General features: G+C 48.3%; 1 protein-coding gene across 1 annotated transcript; it reads left to right on the forward strand.

Moving 5' to 3' along the window:
* The first annotated feature begins 1,550 nt into the window (after positions 1–1,550).
* CALB1 (calbindin 1) lies at positions 1,551–20,590 on the forward strand. Its single transcript, XM_016138580.2, has 11 exons — positions 1,551–1,666; positions 2,116–2,192; positions 5,959–6,033; positions 13,451–13,534; positions 13,662–13,718; positions 16,252–16,329; positions 18,756–18,811; positions 18,901–18,940; positions 19,074–19,127; positions 19,960–20,031; positions 20,359–20,590. The coding sequence occupies exons 1-11, from the start codon at positions 1,588–1,590 to the stop codon at positions 20,470–20,472; spliced, it is 786 nt and encodes a 261-aa protein (XP_015994066.1). The 5' UTR covers positions 1,551–1,587; the 3' UTR covers positions 20,473–20,590.
* The last annotated feature ends 1,334 nt before the right edge of the window (positions 20,591–21,924 follow it).

Raw genomic sequence — 21,924 nt, forward strand, 5'->3', positions numbered from 1 at the left:
CTCCTTTCAAGGTTTACCCTCTAGCACTTGCCACCAAGGTCACAAACCATGTTTTCCTACAAAGATCCTGCTGCCAATGTGGCGGCAAACAGGACTTTTCTCAGAATTAGTTTCGGGGAGCCAAGACGAGCTTGCTCAGCTCTCCACGTTTCATTCCCATGACCGTCTCTTCCCCTTGTGACCTAAAGGACGCGCCATGGGACGCTGTGCTTGTTATCTCAGCGAAGTGAGAGAACTTAGGCTCCAACTCCATGTGCACGGCGGCGTGTGCAAACTTCCGTTATATCAATACGTACTGTCATGTGAGTGCGTCTGGCCACAGCCACGGAAGTCTAAGCTCCAAGAAGGCAGACACCAGGCCTCGTAGTTCATTTTTTTCCAGTGTCTAGCAGAGTGCTTGACATAATAAGTACTAATAAACATTGAACGGATGAATGAAAATATAAGTAACCAAGCATTTAACACATGCCTATTTAGTCCAAAGGTATAGCGTACTTACCTCTTGTGTAAAATGAGAAAAGCTCTGCTCTGCATAATCACCTCAGAGACTAAACGTGAAAATAAGACAATTTGTGCACTGCAGTAGACCTCAAAGGCTCAGAAGAGTCAAAAACAAAATACTACTGTAGGAGTATCTGTGTAAATATAAATAATCTAAATATACTATTTATTACATTCAGATACATAACGTGTGTTTCCTTAGGTGGTTTTTCCCCAGCTCTGAGGGAAGCCTTGTTTCTGAATAACCCCCTACGGAGTCCTGTCGGTGTGAAGGGGAGGCCGTGGCCGGGCGCCCTCTCGCCTGCGTGTGAAGGGGCCATATGCGCGGTTTCGCTCTGCTTTAGTTTACTCTTCCTGAACTCAGGGGGGTAGGCCGTGGTGTCTATGGTCACTACCTTCTCTAACATTTTAAGATTTTTATCATTTAATTCTATCACTTTCCAATTAAAACTCTACTTCAAGCAGAAAAAAAGTGCCACAGAATCCTGCTTTCTCAGGTCGGCACGGTTCGTTCACATAAAACATCTTAAGAAACACCTGTATGACAGCCCGCGGGCACAAAGCAAAGCGCTCACTGATGTCAACGAGCCCCTTCTGCACACTGGTCGCATCACTCCGATGCCCGCCGAGTTTTCACCTGACGTTCTTCAAACTCTCGATAGTCGTGGAGAGCGCGCGCGCACACGCTCACTCTGCGCATCCTTTAAACGGCTCTCCCCTTCGTCACCGTCCCCTCTCCCCCCCCATCCAAACCTCTGCACGTGCTATTTTGCTGTGATACTCGGGAATGAGCCGCTTTCTGGGCGAGGCGACTGTGGAGGGACCGAGGTCCGAGCGGGGCCCCGCCGGGCCTCCTCCCGGCGCCCTTCGGGGGGCGGGGAGCCGCGGGGCGGGGAGCCGGGGGGCGGGGCGGGCGGGCGCGCCCGGGATAAAGGCGGCGCCGCGCGCAGGGGGAGCCGCCGAGCCGAGCCGAGCCGAGCCGAGCAGCACCGCGGACAGCGCCCCGGCCCGGCCGAGCAGCACCGCGGACAGCGCCCCGGCCCCGGCCCGCCCTCGCGCGCACCTGCGCTCGCCCTCGCCGGCACCATGGCCGAGTCCCACCTGCAGTCGCCCCTCATCACAGCGTCGCAGTTTTTCGAGATCTGGCTTCACTTCGACGCCGATGGTGACTATCTTCTCGCTCGCCTGTCGGGGCCCCGTCTGCGCCCTTCCCCCTCCCCGCCCCTGAGCCTCCGGTCCCGCTTCCCTCGGTTCTTTACTTCTTCCTCGGCTCCCCGATCTCACCTCCAGGCTGGCTGCAGAACCATCGACTTGAAAGTTTAGATATTGCTTTTGTTGCCCCCACGCCTTAAACTTCTCTCCAAGAATGGCAACAGTAGAAAGTGGGGGGAAGCATGCATGGGGGACGCTGCTCCCCAACGTTCCTATGGCCGTGATCGGCATCCCTCGCCCCCGTCCCCAAGTGAAGGGGCGCGGACTTGTCGTCTGCGGGCTAATCCTGGTCTGGGCAGGAGAGCCTCTGGGGTGGCCATAAAGACAGCACTCCTGGGGGCTGGGGACAGGGAAGGGACTCGGAGCAGCTGTCTGACACCTGGCGCCTGCTTATCTTTGCAGGAAGTGGGTACCTGGAGGGGAAGGAGCTGCAGAACTTGATCCACGAGCTCCAGCAGGCGCGAAAGAAGGCCGGACTGGTAGGTTCAAGGTGCAAAGGAGGAAAGGGACCTGCGGGCTTGAAATATAGACGTTCTAGTGTTTTCATAAGGGGCCAGCAGGGTCAAGTGGCTTTCAGGGAATGTAAACGCTTATTGACTGAGAAAGAGGAGAAAGAGCCCCTTTCCAGATTGTGTAAGGGGAGAGAGAAGGAGGGAGAGAGAGAGATGGGGGAGCTGGTGGGGAGGGGTGGATGTTCCCTGAAGGGAAGAGCTGCACAGCCTGGAGCCGCAGCTCGGAGGGCAGCTTTAACAGCGCTTCAGAGTGTGGGTGTGCGAGATCTTCAGTAGGTCAGCATCTCTGAGACTCCGTTCTGTTAGGTAATTCTTAACTTATTAACTGCGTGAGAAGTGAGGGGGCAGAAATACATTTCTGCCCCTTGGTGGTCAGAAAGCAGATGTGCAGATTATGGATCTTTTTCTGTTGCTAGTTGTCGTGGTGATGATGTGGTTGGAGAGATGAGAAAATAAAGCATCTCGTCCACCCTCACAGGGCTGGGGGGGGGGTGAGGGGGTGGGGGGTTGGACAACTTGCAACATGATTTGAGGAGCAGCAAAGGTGTTTATTTCTGTTGAGAGGGAGAAATCCAAAAGTTAGAAATGTAAAAAAGTAGAGCAATTTTAAGAATCTATTTTAAAAAAGTAAAGTGACGCTTTGATGGTAAGCAATTAATGGTATTTTGAAAATAAGACATAATTGTAATTTGAGCCACTAGTTAATTAAGCAAATGACGATTCTCACTAATTCTGAATGACTTCCTTTAGTCACTAATTGGCCCATTAAAAGACGTTTTCAGCATAAAATAAAATATACCCAGCTTTGAAACATACACAAGATGATTGCATAAAGTAGAATAGGCTGAGAGTCTTACTGATATGAGATTACATGAGTCTGCATTCAGAAGGCAGTGTTGGACTTGGGCTAGTGAGATGTCAGTGACCTTTACCATTAGAAAGAGAATTTAAGTTACGGACTATACACACATTTTCAGAGGAAAATGTAGGTGTGTCTGAACATCGGCAGGTCACCACCCCAGCATCGAGCATCGAGTTATACACGATTATAACATTACCACATATTCCATATGTATAACTTACTAAGAGAGCTTCGTTTTTGTTCTATCAAAATTGAAAACTGTCTGGTGCACATCTTTGTGCAACGTATTCAAAAGAACCTCAGAGGACTCTAAGATGTGCTGTAACGCACCACAGGACTATCAGTTGCTAAAATCATTGACCAGATTAATTTAAAACGGGATAATGCTCTGGATAGTGTTTCACCCAGTTGTACCATTATATAAACCTGAAGGTATAATTAACTGGGATCAAATGAAATGGTCCACACTCTCCTCCGCTTACATAATATCATGTAAATAATCATGTAATACTATTATTATTACAGTTTTGTGTATCTTTGACTCATAAAACAAAAACAAGTCTCTTCCTTGTTTAAAAATATACATTTAAAATATCTGGTTGGGAAAATCTTGCTTGCTGAAAACATTCAAGTTAAAACCTTGTGGGAGCTTCCAGTAGCTAAATGGTTATATTTTAATTTTTCTAGAAGTGATTTTAATATTGAGATTTATTTTCATCCTTAGAAATTCAAATATTTAAAAATTATACATGTTTTCAGATTTTTGTTTTCTTCCTCTCACTTTAATATTTGTATTTTCATAAATAATGACTTCACATTAGAATTTTAAATATTTTAGAGCTTAATTATTTTTTCCTACTGCCTAGACTCCAATTTCAGAATACTGGAAACTTAAATTATTAGATTATAATCCAATTATACCAAATCTGAGCACAGGCAAAGGATTATATCAAGGTGCTTCATACCTTGATTATTGAGTATTTTTATGTATTATGCATACTGTCTTTGGATAGTTAAAATCTAAATTAAGATCTGCACTCAGAGGTTCATGTACTAGAAAAAGAGCTCTCTTCTGCTACTGGCCCCACTGCAATAAACCTACTTTTACAAATTTCTTCTCTTTTTTTAGAGCATAAATGTTGACCTTATCAACTAGGTTTCCTGGAGTTTCCAGCCTCAGATACCAGAGTTCGTGGCACTAATGGAAACGTTGTTGGGCTTATCATATGAATAATGTGAAATTTCAAAATTTTCACTAAGATTAGCTATAAATGAATAAAACATGAATGGAACGTAACACCCCAACATATAATAGAAAGCTTTAATTTATTATTATTATCATTGTCATTATGTTTTACACTATTTAAAACATAGATTTTGGCAATGTTATCACCCAGAAAGCTCACAAACTACATGTCAGATCTGCTAGTTAAGCCAGTGGTATTATATGGTTTTGAGATTTAACAACGAATGCTTTGTTTTTTTTCTTTAAGTTATGTGTGAAAAAACATAACAACTTATAGTCCCACTATTGCCACTTTCATTTTAAAATCGTTGTTGTAGTAAAATTTAATAAATGCAAGTTGAAATCAATCCATACTAAAAGATTTTTAAAGACTACGTTATAATTAAATGTGATTTAATAATTAAATCTGTTATCTCAGTTCTACCAAGCATATTTACTTTGATTCATAAAAGATGTTATAACACTAGTAGTAATGATATTCACCATCAATATAGCCCTTAAATTATATTAACACTTCTATCCCTAGAGCCAACGTGTGGTAGGTAATACCAATATCTTTTTAGTTATGGCAAAACTTGAAACCTTAATTTACTTTCCCAAGGACATAGAGCAGGCTGTTGGTAAAGACTGACCTGTTTTAAACGGGCTCTGGTTAGTGCCCCAGGACTGTTTTAGATGGGCCGTGCTGGAGACCCAAGAGCACATACTGAGCCTCTGGGATACTAGGTCCACGTTCGGACCACTGGTCTGCAGTTCACAGCTCTCGAGTCTGTCACTATGGGAGGAGATTATATAAGCAGTAGAATAGGTTTGTGGGGGGGGGGGGACCCAAATGAGATGAACGCTTTCACTTTGTCACTCTCGAACATGTCTTACTGTCCTAAAATTCACGGGAGAAAGAACGTTATCTCAGAACAAATGGAAACTGGGAAACGCCGGAAAACTGCTCTGTGTCACTCTCCGAGACAAAGATCATAAGCACATGTAACCAGTGGTCACCAATATTGTCTCTAATGAAAGTACAAATTGGTCAAGTTGTTTTTTTATGTGACAGGCATTTTCTGATATTTCACTTTTTTACTTAGGATACCACTGTTGTGCTAGAAACATTCTTTGCTTACTGAGTGACAACTCATTTTTTTGTTGTTGTTCAGATGAAAAACATATATTTTTACCTTCCATGGTAAGATATATTAGAATAAGGACAATGTTATAAGACAATTAGTGCAGCAATATGAAAGAATTTTTCTTGAAGCAAGCAATATTTAAAGTACCTAAACGGTGATCATTATATTTAAATTCACTAAAGGTTAGGAATCGAATAGTTCCGACTACATTGTAAAGGATAGCATATTCTCAAAAGTAGTAATAGAAGATAAATCATAGTGATTGATTCAGAAATAATCATAACTTTCATTTGAAATCAGGAAACACTGTACATTGGCTATGTCTTTAATTTTCATGAGAATAGTTCATCGGTATGCATAATTCTGAATGGTTCCAATTCCAGTTTTCCTTTGCAAAAAAAACCATCACAAGCATAGCTGGGTTTGGGGTGGGTGTGTGTGTGTGTGTGTGTGTGTGTGTGTGTTACAAAATTTTTACTTGCTTTTACATTATTTTAGGAGTTATCACCTGAGATGAAGACGTTTGTGGACCAGTATGGGCAGAGAGATGATGGAAAAATAGGAATTGTAGAGGTAAGAAACATTTTTCTGACACGGTCTTAATAAGTGCGCTTCACTTTGTGGCTGTGGCCTGCTCGGACGCGGCAAGCGGGGCCCATTCAGAGAGGCTTGCTTTGCTTCAGTAACAGGCTACCTTCTGTTCAGCAATGTCTGAGTCCAACGCTCCTGAGAGGTGAAGGAGATCTAAGAGTCTGCCAAGCCCGGAGGCCAGCCCCAGCCCCTCGGAGCTCACGCCGGTCACTGCCCTCCCCCCACGTCGCCAAACACTGCATGTGCACGGTTCGCAGGCATTTCTCCTCGTTTAGCGCTGTAGACTTTTCTGTTAAAATGTAAAATGAAACTTTAGCAATCCCTGTGACCATGTTATGGCAAAAAGCTGCATCCTGGTGTCCGAATTTGTTGTAAATTGGCAGTGAACCTTCCTTAGTACAAACAGACCTTTCAAAGGTGAGCACATGTGTTGTGATCTGTTACAGGCACAGATTTCCTAACTCTCTAAAAGTTCACAAATGGGTGTTAAATCTTGTTATTATTATTATTTCTTGACTTTTCCTATTGAGGATAGCTCCTGTTGGTCTGTAAATCAAGGAAGCAAAACTTTGATTATATATCAATTCCTCTGCATTCTTGGTTTTCTGAAAAGGCTGTTGCGTACCTTCTAGTTTTCCAAATGCTGGTGTCTTGGCAACTTTTTAAAATCTCTGCCACCTATTTTTATCTTAATTTCTGTTAGAGAAATCGAGTGGATAGCATTCATAAAAATTAATAAGGTCATACTTTAAAATATGCCAAATTGCAAGCATAATTATGTTCTTTATACACAGTGTCCTTAGTGTGCTAGATCGTAAAGCATCCTGGCTGGCGACAACGTTTAGTCGTAATTTACCTTTGATTCCGAGGGCTACCCTGGTTGTCAAATAACTGGTCTTATAGGGTACCTGTGATGTCAATGCGAAATATGCTTATTTTTAAATGGCTACTACAAATAGAGTTAAGGAAGGACAGACTATTATTGTCTTTGCAATTAAGATGTTTCCCTGGAGCACACCCTTTCCTCTATGCCCGTGTGTAACTCGTTACTATATAAAGAGATAAATTTATAGTGATGGGACTTGCAGATTGACAAAGAGGCCAGCTAATCAAGATATGGAATCGTGAAGGATAAGAAGATAACTTTAAAATGAACATAAATGAGACAAGTCCATCTACTCAAAACTAGTTGGAAATTCTGAAATCACTATGATTATAGCTGTGGTTATTTCAGAGTCTGGCATACTATAACTGAGTAGAAAAAAGGCTGTCGTCTTGTAGTTAACATATCGCACCTGAAGGGCTGAGGACGTATTGTGCTTGTCTCAGTGACACTCGGTGTCACAGCAGTGTGACAGGCACGGGTCTGACCTTCGTGGGTTCTGCATGCCTCAAAGGACACGAGGAATGAGGCTGCTTTGAACCGGGGCGTTACTTCATATGACGGTGCCTAATCCGTTATGAAGTATCGTTCGTGGCTGTACTTGAACAAGAGGCTGGGGTCGCCGGTAGACGCCCTGCCCCAGAGCTTTGATGCAAGGAGTTTGCGACAAGGAGCTGCGGTAGGAAGGAAGGCCGTCCGTGTGCGAGAGGCAGGCGTGCAGCTGAGGCGGGGAGACCCGGCGCGGCGGTGGCCGGGGGCACAGCCCGCGTTCGTGTGGCCCTGTGCTTTCCGGCACGGCCTCGCATTGCACCTCGCAGCAACGAAATGAGTCTAGAGACAAAACGAGTCCCTACTTTCGAGTTGGGGAAACCAAGACGTCAACAGAATTTGCCTAAAGTCGTCGAAAAAAAAAAATAAGAAACAAATGGCAGAACGGCCAGAAGCCAGCCAAGTTCCTCTACACCATTCTACCTTTTTCATCATTATAAGTAATTAGTACATTTTCTGCGTTACAAGAAAATATGTTCATGCTTCAGTTGGCTGATTGCTCGTGGCGGGGGTTCAGGGAGCACAGAGTGCAGACAAGTCACGTGGGCAAAGCACTTGCAACGTGGTTCGCGTGGCACTTCCAGATCGGCCGGGGCAGGAAGTCACAGGGAGGGAGCGTGACACCTAGGACCTGATTAGAAGGGTCAGGTATCCGAGGACATGGAACTTTTGCTAGACGGGCCTTGGAAAAGAGTAGCCGAACTTCCTGTTTTGAGAATGAAGAAACCGAAGCCCAGAAAGATTGAATGAAATGTCCTGTTCCCACTAGGAGTGGGGAGAATCCCCGGACCTGACTCCAGCTCTGGCTCCGGCTCCGGCTCCGGCTCGGGAGGGGGGTGGAGGAGCAGCCGGGGAGAAGGAGTCAGTGACCAGAGGACAGGGGGAGAGGCCGCAGGGGGTCCCTCTGAACGTGGACTCTGTCCGGTCCAGGGCAGGCAAGTAGGGTGAAGAGAGAAAGGAGAGGTTCCGGAACTCACGGGCAAAGAAACCAAGGACCCCAGGTGACAGGCAGCGCACGGAGGGAGCGTGGGGCCGGCCTGATCTCAGCACGCCCTCGAGGAGGAGTGGGGTTCATCCTTTCTCTCTCCCAACTTGGCAGATGATGCCGCTTGCTAAGAAATCCTATAAGGAACATGGGACACAAACGCACAAGTCCCGGCCAGCGATGAAGGAACAGGAAGCCCACGTCCTCCAAAATTACTGGTTATCTGGCCCCTGGCATCCGGCAGACAGAGCCCCGGGGTGCACAGGGAGACGGGCTGGATCTGCCTAAATGTTATGCCTCCTTGGCAGGTGACTCAGGGCTCATCCGAATCGAATCCGGGGAAACCAGGCGACGCTCACGCAGCTGTCTGCCCCCCGGTGGGAACGGGCCAAGCTTATTTGACCTTAACTGAAATATGCTGTTCAAAAGGTCAGAAAATATAGTGGTCATTTTCCAAAGTTCTCTCCTGGCATTGCCTGACACTCTCCAACGACCTGCTTTGGCCACCTGGGAACGTGTGAAAAGGGTGCCTTCTTCTGAAATTTTTAATTTCATGTCTTTAAATAGCTTTTAAAATTCACGCAAACATAGTTCAGTAATAAAGAGATTGTTAATATGAAGCCAAAACAGGAGTATTGAAATTCAAAGATAAATTAACAAATACCATGACAGTCAAAATGTTCTAAATTTATTCAGACTAATGGCTCCACTGCAGAGAAGGATGATTAAAAATAATTAAAGAGGAAGATGAATGGCTGAGTAGATAATTGAACTTTCTTCTCTGGTGCTCGCATTAAGCAGAGTCGCTTCCCTGAGCGGATATCAGGCCTGCCAGCCTCCCCCCCCCCACCCCCCGACCTCTGGGGCAGGTGTGGGACCCACACGCCTTCCCATGCACACTCTCTGTCCAGGTCAGTGCATCCAAGGAAAAGATAGATCTCAATGCCGTTTTAACCCCCAAACCGCCACGACCCTCTCGGGAGGCAGGCGTTTCTCTAGCCGTGCCCCATCTCTGTCCACAGTGGGGTTTGAGCACGTGAGTTCAGACACAGTGCATGTAATTTTCCTGGCAGTCGGCTTTTTCACCTCAGAAGTGGGGGAAACGATGGACGGCGGAACCTGATCAGAAACTTTGCTCTGCGCAGATATTTTAAATGGTCGATTAGGAAAGCCATAAGCGACGCAGGGGTTTGGTGGAGGGCGATGGAGGGACAGGGTGTGCGAGCCGGGGGAGCCGGGCCTTCCCCTTTCAGGCGCGCCTCACTGTGAGCTGCGCGAGGCAGCCCGTCCGTCCTCCTGCGAACAGGGGGCACCTGAGCCTCAGCGTCAACGCGATTGTGCCTGCCGAGCAAATAGATAAGCCCTGGGCACATGTGAAATTCGATAATTGGATTCGCTAATATTTTTTTAAGTAAAAATAATTCATTGGAAAATCTACTCCATTCTCCTAGATGCCAAGCCCTTTTCCCAGCTCTCATATATAACTCGTCAAATTCAGGTGATTAAACTCAGCTAGTTTTACACGTGTATGAGAAGACTGTTTGCTTTCCAAATTCCCCACTTGTCAGCGGTGAGAAAAAAAAACATTTCTCCAATCCCCAAAAGAGCAGCTAGTGCTTTGCCAAGACTGGGAAGGGGTCACCTGCACCAGGACTGCCTCGGAGAGTCGGGGAGAGTCAGGGTCAGGTCTCTGTGTCCTCAGGTACCTCGCTCGGTCACTGTTTCTGGTGAAGTAAGAAACACCTTGCACCTTGGGCTTGGCCTCGCCGCTCTATCTCCTGCTTTGAAACTATCTGATAAAAAGAGATCATTTGCAGAGAAGGCCGATGAGAAATAATTAAAGAGGAAGACGAATGGCTGAGCAGATAATAGGACTTTCTTCTCTGGTGCTCGCATTAAGCAGACACTTCCCCGAGCGGACCTCAGGCCTGCCAGCCTCCCTGCAAGGTTCACAGCAGCAGTGACCGAACCCCTAGCGCCCACAGGCATGGTGCGGGGGCGGGGGGGTGGTCTGAGCCACAGCCCGGCGAGCCACAGCAGGGCTGTGGACCTCCTGCAGGCTGCCGCGGAGCGCTGCGCTGTACCAGCCCCAGGAGGCACAGGGGCCCGCCCTGAGCCCCGGGCGGCAGGCTGCCCTGAAGATGAGCCGCAAGGCCTTGCTCACGCATGCTCTGGGGACCGGCACCGGTCCGAGGGCAGTGGGGGGGGGGGCGCTGAGTTGTGGTACGGTCCCCCACGGGGGCTTCGGCTGGACCTACAGTGTGCTCTGACGCTGGGACGACCCTCCAGAGATGTCCTAAGTTTTGATTGAGGGTCTCGGCCTTTATATGTTCCTGTGCGTTAGTCATGGGATGCAGCCTCCTTAGGGATACAGCTCTCTTCAACCCAGGTAACGTCTCAAAGAGACCTGACAGCTGAGGCTACAGCACCACTGCCAACACCTGAAGGGAGCTCGGGGTGGCATGTCACAGTGTCCACCTACGGCTCGGCAAGATTGCCAAAGGAACTGTGTCTCTGCCTGTGCCAACCCTAGATCGAGTCAACGGCCTGCGTTCGCTGGTTCAGTAAAGTTCCGACTGGCGTTCTTGCAGGTCCTGGGCAGAGAGACAGTAACCGAGGCACGGACCTCACTCTCGAGACCGGCACAGACTTGCAGGGCGGTCGGGCAAGCAGGGTTGGGGTTTGCCTCCCCACACTCCGGGGCAGGCCACCATCTCACACACGAGTCCCCGAGGGCTCCTCCCCTGCCCACAGCAAGCTGCCTACCGCCCATTCCCCCGATGTCGCCTGCCCGCCCTCCAGAACGTGTGGGAATTCATAAAACAGCAGGCGGGCAGCCCACAGACTCAGACATCACCAGCGATCTTGGGACAGGCAACGAACTGCATGCTTCTATGGACGGCAGTGACCTAGCAGATCTGGGAGAAAAGCCGCCCTACCTAACACCTGCCAGAAAAGGCCCCTGGACTTCACAGACGTGGTCTGATATGCCACAACTGCAGGGTGGCTGTGCCCAGCTCCGAGATTTGGACGTGGCGTCTCGGAGCACAGGGGGCAGGCCAGCAGGGCTCAGGGCCATCGTGCCGTGAAGCGCAGCAGTGGAAGGCGGCCCCTTCGTGGCCACCGCAGCCACTCCCAGCCCCGGTGGCTGGTGTGTCTCACTGTGACCTTCTGTGTGTCTGTAAGACTCACTTCTAACGCCTACAAAATAGGATGGTGCTGTGTTCAATTTAACACATTTCTCCAACTTTACACTTGGCTGTCGCTACTAGCTTATTGTTTTACTTTTTCTCTTTTTATGTATTCAGTGGATTTTGACAAGTAAAATTTTTTTAAGGAAAAACGTTTTTTTTTGTTCAAAACCACAAACATATTAACATCCAAGTAATATAGAAAACTGCAATGAAGATAGTAAAATCGGTTACTATAATCATGCTAAGTAGGTATTTTTATGAAGTAAAATTACTAACCGATCCATAAGCATTTATGTCAGGCCTGGAACGGACTCTCGGGGACAGACACAGGACAGCCTCTGCCCTCCTGACGTGGGCGGCCCCTGGGGAGGTCCAGCAGATACTTGCGAAGTGTACCTGACCAGTCAAATGCCAGCGTATAAACAAAGAGTTGGTCTGGCTATCTCCTGTTTCCCACATGAATGCTTCTGTTAATACACAACCAATCACTGACTTTTGTCCAAAATAAATAAAATACTTTCTGACTGAGCCATAGTAAACATCCTAATAAGATGTTGGCCCCATCCTCTCATTTCACCCCTACGTGAGGTGCCTCGAAACTAAATGGTTCTAATTTGAGATATTATTCAAAGATCTAAAAACAAGATAAGTTAAAGGACATTTCATACAGGCATAAAGAAGCTGAAATTACTTGCATGTAAGGTAGAACAACCCATTTTATAGTGAATTTTAAATTTTTTAGTGGACTTAAAAGGGTGAAATTCAAAACAAAGTGAGAGGGTGAGTGTGTTGTCTACAGTTTGGTAGAACTGTTGAACTTCTGCCCACCTCAGGGCTGATCCAGACCCTAGGTTCCTGGCCACAGTCCGGTGAGAACGGTCCAGCCGCCCGCGGTTCGGTGCTCACGGGCTTCTAGGGATTGGAGGAGACAGGGTGTGGGGCGCATTCTCCAAGGGCACCACACGGCCATGCCGGCCATCGTCACGCGGCCTGAGCCGGGGCTTGGCGAGGCTCGGGACTGTCTCAGCTCCTCATTCCGGTGATGAGGGCGGAAGGGCCGGGGCAGTCGCCAGGGCCGCAGCTGGTTAGCAGCTGAGCCAGGAATAGAACCGCGCGGCGCCGCGCCGTCGGTCCAGCTCCGGGTCCCCGCGCAGCGGGTAGAGCGTGTCCATCGCAAAGCGGAGCCCGAGCCCTTTTTTCTTAAAAAAAAAAATAAAAAGGAGGGGGAAGTGAGGAGCACTTAAGTTGTGCAGTGAGGTCCGCGCAGTGTCGCCGGGTCACGCGCTGGAGACCGCAGCACAGACTGCGGCTCGGGCTGCAGCGGCGGGGTCCCCCGGCAGACGCGCGGCCTCGGGGGCCCGGCTCCCCGCCACCCCGCAGTGTCCCCCGCCCCGTGGTCTGTCTCCACCTGCCGCCACTGGCCCGAGATTGCTCCTGGTGGCCTTCTGCTGTGCGCTAGGGGCCTCCCTGGGTCCGGGAGACGCGCTGGCCCTTCCCACAGCGTGGGCCGCCTGGGTTCTTCCCCCCACAGGGACGCGTGGCCGCCCGTCCGTTGTGGGCTCCGAGAGGGGCCCCGGGGCGCGGAGCAGCGGCCGGGGTCAGGCCTCGTGCGCAGCGGCCTGCCGCCCAGCAGACAGGTCTCCGGGGACCCGGGTCCCCGGCCGGGCAGGCCGCGCCCGACACCTGCTCTGCGCATTCCCAGGGCGCGGCCAGAACCCGGGCGCGGGGCGGGGCGGGGGCGGGGGACGCCCAGGGCCCGCGCCCCTGACAGCCGCCGCCTCTTTGCAGCTGGCGCACGTGCTGCCCACGGAGGAGAACTTCGTGCTGCTCTTCCGCTGCCAGCAGCTCCGGTCCTGCGAGGAGTTCATGAAGGTACCGGGCCCGCGGGCGCAGGCGACCGGCGGCCGCGGCGTCCCTAACGCGCGCTTTCCCCGCGGGCGCCGGCGGCGCGGCCCGGCGCGTCCCTAACGCGTGCCTTTTCCTCCCACAACCACCGCAGACCTGGCGGAAGTACGACACCGACCACAGCGGCTTCATAGAAACCGAGGAGCTCAAGGTAAGCACAGAACCCGCCCACACGCGTTGATGAGCTTCGCAGCTTTTTAAAACGTCCCGCGAAAGAAACCACCGCCCACCCCGGCCCGAGGCCCCAGACCAAAAGGGACTTTCCTGCCGCTCGACGTTCTGTCCAGCAACGCAAGAAACGAGCATTTTCTGCGGTGCACACGAACGCGGGTGCGCGAGGTGACAGCTACACAGCGGTGGGCGCCGAGCAGGCCGCTGCGTTTCCCCGAAATGGGAGGCTTCATGCCACACAGTAAATGCCTGTAGAAGTAGGTTTCTCTCTCAAGAGACAGGAAGAGAAGCACTTGCAGGACACCGACCGCAAGCCAGCTTCTGACACACAGCACCCTGTCTAATCTCCACGCGGGTTCTGTGAGGCCACTGTCGCCAGTGGGGAGAGGGTGGCGAGCACCCTGACAGCCGCACAGAAGTGCGACGCAGGCCACGCGGTGTAAGCCGACCCCTGGCTGACGGTCCCCGCGAGCCACAGGCGTGACGCGCCCAGCGTGGTCAGACCCCGGAGGAGCTGCAGCCGGGGACGGATCTGGCCCCGCGCGCCTCGCAGGCACCAGGGGGCCGGCGAGGGCGGAGGGCCCGGCAGCGGCCCGCGGGCTGAAGCCCCCCTTCCCCCGGACGACCTTCCTGGCGTTCTTACCTTCACACCTTTGCTCTGGGGGTGACGACCCCTTCCTCTCAGATCTGTTGGGAAGCTTAAGTTAGATGTGGCACATGGAAGATTTTGTGAAATATGAGGCATAATAAAGGATATTATTCATGAACCCAACAACTTCCTAGCCTCTCAGAAACATGGAAGCCTCTTTCTCTCATTTCCTTAAATCAACCCTAAGGCTTCTCAGTCCAGAAGGCCCTATTTTCTTTATCTTCAGGACGTGATGACTAAAAGGGAAATAAATTAATATTTATTGAGCAGCTACTATGTGGCAGGCACAATACTAGCTCTTAACCTGTATTTTAACATCTAGTCCTTAGAGAAATTTGCAGGGCAGGTGTTATTATTCCCATTTATACAGAGAAACCGAATTCCGAGAGACCCGACTGTCCTGCAGGATGACGCGGCTGCCTGGGAGCAGAGCCTGGATGTGGCCGTGGGCGCAGCACGCTATGATGCTGACGCCCCGAGTCGCGCCCCAGGCTCGGAGGCTGCAGCCGGGGGGCGGGGCTGCCTCGCCGGCTCCCAGTGTGAGCTGTGTGTGTGCCACGTTTGGCACACACAGTTTTAGAGATGGGGTCAGGATGAAATTGCTGAAACGTATTCAAGAGCAGCTTCTTGGAAATGTAAACATTTTAAATTTGAACTCACCAGAAACAATGCCTTTAGCAAGCGAGCAGCTCAGCACGGTGGAGCCCACAGGGCGACCGTGAAGCCTGTGAGTTTTTATCCTATCGAATCAAAAATTTCTTTTGAAAATTATATCCAGTTCACAATGAAACCCTTAGCTCATTTCCAATATTGACCTCAAAATACTCTGAAGTCTCCTTCTTTGCTCTAAATTTTATTCTCAGAAAGAGATTCTAAATAGAAGTCCTCCTCTCTGGGGAATTTTGCAGGTAAGTTGGCGTTCCTTTTTAATGGATCTTTCAAGAAAGCTAATTTTAAGATCTATAATAGAGTAAAATATCGCTGGCTCTCAGACACGACTTTGAACCTCGCATCCCAAGGTTTCTCCCGGGCTATTTTTGTGACCACCATTTTTGTCTCTGATGAGGATTTTTAACCCAATTAATCTCTGACAAAAGCCTCCTAAGACTCAAAAATAAAATTCACGCCGGATAGATAACTTTGAATTTTCCATTCTTCAGTTTGGATTGGAAGGGGAATGTTTGAAGTGAAAATAAATTTATCAGACCAAAAATAAATAAATAAATAGGTCTCTTCCTGTGCAAAGCGGGGCGTCACGCCCCAGCAGAGCGGGCACAGGGTGCGGGGGGCGGGTGCACGCCGAGAACCGGACACGCAGTTCCTCCGCGGCGGGCGCACAGGGCGTGCCCCGTTCCTTCGGCCTTGCGAACGCTGTCAGCCAACCGATTTCTGTTCAGAGATTGAAACCCGTTCCTAAACTCCGGCTGTCAGATGACGAATCTCCGTTCCTCGCGCCTCCCACGCTCGCCTCCGTGTCCGCACGACCGCGCGTGTCAGAGCGGGGCCCCCGCGGCGCGGCCGGCGGGCCAGGCGGTCCCTGAGGCGCTGGGACGGCGCCTCGCCGGCTGCCAGCGGACGCGGGCGCGCAGCCTGGGGGGGCCCTGAGCGCCCTGCAGTCCCGAGAGTGTTGGTGACGCTGTCGCCGTCTGGAAACGCACCCACTGGGCTGGCTCGTGGCACAAGCCCTCGCTGAGCGTCCCATGCCCACTGCGCAGCCCAGGGCGCTCGGCGAGGCGCAGCGTCGCACGGAGAGGGCGGAGCGGGCGCGGGGCAAGGCGGCGTCTCCGCTGGAGGATGGAGCGCTCCGGGGGAGCCAAAGCAGTGTTACCGGTGACGTTGATCAGAGTGTTCTCTGTTTTCGCAGAACTTTCTGAAGGACCTGCTGGAAAAAGCGAACAAGGCTGTCGATGACACGAAGCTGGCCGAATACACAGACCTAATGGTAAGGCCGAGCCTGAAAGGGCGGTGGCCCGGCGCGGGGACACGCGCCATGCTCTTGCGGATTCCCGGGCCGCACGGCGCGCGCCCAGGGTCCCCGCCTCTGACCCGTGGCGTGCGCAAGGGTGCCGACGTCCCGGGAGGCTGAGGCCTGCAGGCGTGGGCTTCACGGCTCCGCGCCGGAGCTCTTCTCTTCTGGGGAGCTGTAATTTTTATCTGTCGAAAGATCACTTGTTTTTCTCACAAAGCCAGCGTGATTATATCACTAAATCATATAACTTACGTACGTTATGTTATACATATGTAAATCACGTCACCAAAAACTCATTAATTGTAGAAGCTCTGAATCGATTTTCATCATGACTGAGGAAATCGCAGATTCTGTTAGAATGAAAACTTCTGGTTATCTTACTCATGGAGTGACTGAAAATGGCTATTTCCTCCTTCTTCCTTTTGACCCTGCTGTTTTGGAATATTGGATATTGTCCTGGTGGTTTGCGTGAGGAAACCCAGTGTGCCCTATCTTGCTGGGTGACACTATCAGCGAGGTCTGGCCTAGGATGCTGACGACAGGGCCGGGAAAACGGCTGTGCATGCAGCACTTCACGCTTTAGGAACGACCGTCAAAGCAGTGTACGAAGGCCCAGATACAACAATCTCATGCCCACAAAGTTCATTAATTCCAAGTGGGTCAAGTTTGCTTGTTTTGACTCATTATGGCATTAGGACTATGAAGAAAAAGTCCTTGCCAGATGGATTAAGCCATGAGCCAATACTGTGGAAATATGGTTTTAATTGTTTTTTTCCCTAAATTCAGAAAATGTTTAATTATTCAATCACAACACATATTTATACATACATGCTTTATGGATGGTAAAGTTACAGTGAATTTTTACCTCATGGATTTAAATAAACAACCTCTAAATGTAAGTGGATATTATAAAAATCGTTCTAGAAGACTGATAAAGAGTTAAACGTCTTAATTACCCTGAGAAATGACTCTCTAAAGGATTTGATTATACTTGATGTAACCCGGGCTTACTTTCAGTCTGTCAGCCTACTTAAGTGCGGGAAAGAGAACACTAGAACTTAACTGTTGCCTTATTCGATGTACAGTGACCTTTATTATAAAGTGGGACTAATCTTTGGTTTCAGAACAATTTAAAAAGTTTGTACTGTAAGGAAGTGTCCTCAATACATCCCACTTCTCATGGCACCGGCTCATAATTGTGTCACGGTGGGGAGATTGAAAGGCCGAATAACTTTTGGGAAATGGGCAATAACCTACATTTATCAATTTTCTGTTTTGTGCCAATCTTAAGGGATATCTATTTAAAGTAAAGTTTCTTTCCCAGGTAGCAATGTGAAGCAGCCTTTTTAAAACCACTCAGATGAGAGTTTTCCCCTGTTGGCCTGGCATTTCTGATTAAATGTCATAAACCAGTTCAAAACTAAGAAGCAAATTAATCAAGAACTAATTAAAACTTAAATATACATGTGGGGAAGCATTTCCCTATGGGCACTAAACTGTGAGATCTGGTGTCCGGCATCTTAGTAGACAGGGGTGCAGTATTGGAACTATGGTCAATGAATTATAACACATGCCAGTACCAGACGCGGAACAAATGTGCCTCCCGCGAAAGGCTCTGGGGACAGCGCAAACACGGGGTGCCCTTCTGCCCTGAGACTTCGTTGAGCCGGTGTCCGTCCTGACCTGAGCAACCCCTTGTGTGTGGATACACGTTCGGCTGCTTGTCCACGTATTTGCTGTACACGTGTGATGCATTTAATATGCTTCCCCCGTAACTCATACAGCGGAGCAGCAGTTGCCGCCTTCCGGAAGTGTGAGCGCCTCTCATCGCAGTCCGGGGATGTGAGTGTTGGAGCGTGTACGCCGTGTCTGGGCGTGTGACGTGGATGTGTGTGCAATGGGCAGGGGGGAGCTTTACAGAGTATCTGCACCTGAGGGAAACTAAAACAATTCCAAATTCCTCCAAAATGCTATTCTCCAAGGATTTAGTCACAGTATCTGCCTGTTGCTTCTGTGTGCACCCTCTTATGCTCTAAAAGAGGAAAACAAACTAAATATTTATTTTCATACCATTGTTTGGAGACTCTGGATGTGCTATGTACTGTCGACACCATCTCTCCCACATCCTGATACATATCTACACATATTTGCAAGAAAAATAAATGACAATATTCTAGAAACCGAGCTAATATAACTACTACTCTCTTGGACCATTCTAAACTGTTCTGAGAAACTACGGCAATTACATACACTATAGAATTGAAAATCTGCACTGAAAGTTTAAAAAATGCTAGTTTCTAGAATTTTTCTGTAATCGATAAACTACTTTATTCTAAATTTTCTTCTTTGTGCGATACATCATTCTTCAATGGCTACAATGATGACATTCTGTCTTTCAGCTGAAATTATTTGATTCGAATAATGATGGGAAGCTGGAATTAACTGAGATGGCCAGGTGAGTTTAGGGACTGTGCAAATCTTATAATAAGCTGATTCTTGTAAAAAAAAAATCTAATCTATTAATATAATCTTTTTCTCTCAAAGGTTACTACCAGTGCAGGAGAATTTTCTTCTGAAATTTCAGGTATTTCTCTTTTTCTCTACCATAAATAATATTTTCCTTGAAAAGTTAGAATGTGAGAGAGTTGCTGAGAAAAACACTTGGACGCAGAATAGCAGTGTTTTAACCTTTGCTTCCTTCTCTATTTATTATCTAGGGGGTCAAAATGTGTGGGAAAGAGTTCAATAAAGCTTTCGAGTTATACGATCAGGTAAAAGTTTATTCTTACCTGTAAGTCTTTAGAGGAATTTGGAAAATGCTGACTAGGGAGAAAATCCTCAAATTCAAGGTTCATATTAAAAGAAATATGAGCTATTAAAATTACCCAGCTGATTCATTCATGTCATAAGAAAAGTTATATCCCAAATCGGGCAAATCTGGATTCAAATCCCATGCTCCAACTTACCTGCTGTGAGGCTGTGAACAAGATCTCACACTCCTCTGATCCTCAGTTTCCTCACCTGTAAACAAGAGACAATAACTCTCACTCTGCAGGTGGGGTAAGGATTAACCTGAAAATACCTAGCAGACACCAACCCCCCCACCCCTGCCCGCAGCAGATGGTAACATCCAGTGTGAGTAAAGGCTGTTTGCCAGGTCACTATACCCTCCTTTATTTGTTCTAATTTCTCTACTCCCGGACCAAACCAGACCAGGCCTCTGTAGGCTCTGCCAGCACCCAATGTGACATCGGGTCTGTCATACGGCCTCCCTGAGCCTCCACGTCCTCAGGATAGGAACGCAGTGGTGACCCTTTACTTTGACAGGAGGTGAAGTGAGCATGCAATGAAGTAGTAAATGTGGAAGTACTTCGAAGAGTTCAGAGTACTTAGTAAATGCGAGGAGCTGAATGACAGCCATTCAGATCTACTCTGGAGCTTTGGGGCAGTCAGAAAAGTTGAGGGTCTGACATGAGGGGTTGGAGTACCTGCCCTGGACTCAGGAGGGACATTTTCCGAGGACCTCAGTTACTTGCACGTCATGTCACTGCCCCCCATGCTGGGATGGTGTTGGCTGTACCTGCTTCGCTTCTCCACTCTCAGGACGGCAATGGGTACATAGACGAAAACGAGCTCGATGCTTTGCTGAAGGACCTGTGTGAGAAGAATAAACAGGTAATTAATTAGTCACCACTTCACTGACTCCCTAAGCCGACTTTACAGACCCACCCAGAAGCAACCACACGCCCACTTTTGGAAATCTGCTTTAAATGTTTATTGAGGGACAAAAGCAAATTTCAGTTTTTAACCTGATTTGGCATGGCCTAAATCGGTGAAACTGGGATCAATTGTGATTAGTCATGTTTGTGTAAGAATGTCACCTACCTCTTCTCTTAATGGACTGCCATAATGAGCAGTATCTGTATCACGTTCTGTCACTGGGCAGTGCTTACCTACCCTCCATGCCTAACGGGCCCACAATGCCGTCTGTGTTCTGCACAGGATCTGGACACCAACAATATCCCCACCTACAAGAAGAGCATCATGGCCTTGTCGGATGGCGGGAAGCTGTACCGGACGGATCTGGCTCTCATTCTCTGTGCTGAGGACAACTAGGGCTGGTGGCCACGGCCACACGCTAGCGACACACTGCATCTAAAAAGTAACTGTGTGCTGTAAGGGAGTAGGCTGCATTTCCTTTTACATCTGTACATTTAACTGTGTGTAGATAACTGTCCAGGGCGTGTGGCAGAATCTTTTTGGCTTGTTTCTATACTGTTAGTAATGTACAGTTTTTGTAACCACACGATCAAACAGGAGATTGTCTATCCGTAGACCAATCAACACACCTAATTAAAAACATAACATGACATGACATGACATAACATTAGTCTTGCTTTCACAAACGTAGCTGGACAAGATTTCCCTAAAAATTTCACCAGGATTAATCTAAAATTCCAGTCTCTGATGTGTAAATGTACCTTTTTCACCGGTTCGAACTGACCTGACCCCAAGGAGAGACAGGGCCAGGTGACATGTAAAGCCACCCACGTCTGCAGTGCCATCATGCCAATGGTCAGAGCACGACCCCAACCCACTTTCTAAACTGTTCCCACATGTTGTAGGTTATAATTATTCTAGCAACCTGCTGTTTTATGTTTTATTCTGTGTAATCTCTGATTAAATTATACAGATCAAGTATTGTGGCGTCTGGTTTGCACACTTCCTGGATTTCTTTCTATGTGGAACTGTTCATTCCCACCATGTGTATCTGCTGCCTCCAAAAATATTTTTTTCTAGCTATAACAACTCTATTTTTTACTACATAAGTGAATTTTAATGTAAAATTCATAGCACCCTGATCATCAAATGTTTTATCATCAATAATTTGTGTATGTATTCTGTCAATTCTACATTTCATATTGAGATCAGTACTTAAACTAGTTATTTCTATCAGCAAATAGTTTCAAATGAGTTAAAAATAACATTTGTGAAATGCTAATGTAATCATTTATCCTATTTATCAAGGGAAATTCTCATTCTTTTGACTCCCATCCAAGTCACAGTTCATCTATTTGTAGCTAGACTAGCCCATTAAGGTTACAGCGGTCATGTGACGGTTGGTGATTTCTTGTTTTCTGATCATGAAGCAGAAAGCTATGGGAGATGTATCTGTGTGGGATTTATCAAGTTACCGCCAAAGAGCTAATGGTTCTGAGCCAGTTTGAATGTCTCTATTCTATAAATTCAGCGCCTTCTCAATTCATAGAAATAACAATAAGGAAGTGAGGTAGCTCTTCCCTACAAGAATGATCAGACAAGAGGTACGCCACCGTAAGATCTGTGAAATGCGAGTGCAGACTGGCTTTGCTTCCAGTGTGGGAATGGGAGCGCCGGCCTCAGGCGGACCTCACCTCTGAGAGTAAATAAAGAGGAAAATAACCCTAATCTCTCGTCTTTTTGTTTCCTTCTGGAAAAGTCCGTGGACGGGTAAACCGTGATCAGTCACGTGGAAATGGAGGACACTCGAATTATTCCCGCCTAAGAAACCTGAATAAACGCAACCCT

The sequence above is a fragment of the Rousettus aegyptiacus genome, unplaced genomic scaffold, assembly GCF_014176215.1.
Source record: "Rousettus aegyptiacus isolate mRouAeg1 unplaced genomic scaffold, mRouAeg1.p scaffold_m13_p_15, whole genome shotgun sequence".
In the NCBI taxonomy this organism is placed as follows: Eukaryota; Metazoa; Chordata; class Mammalia; order Chiroptera; family Pteropodidae; genus Rousettus; species Rousettus aegyptiacus.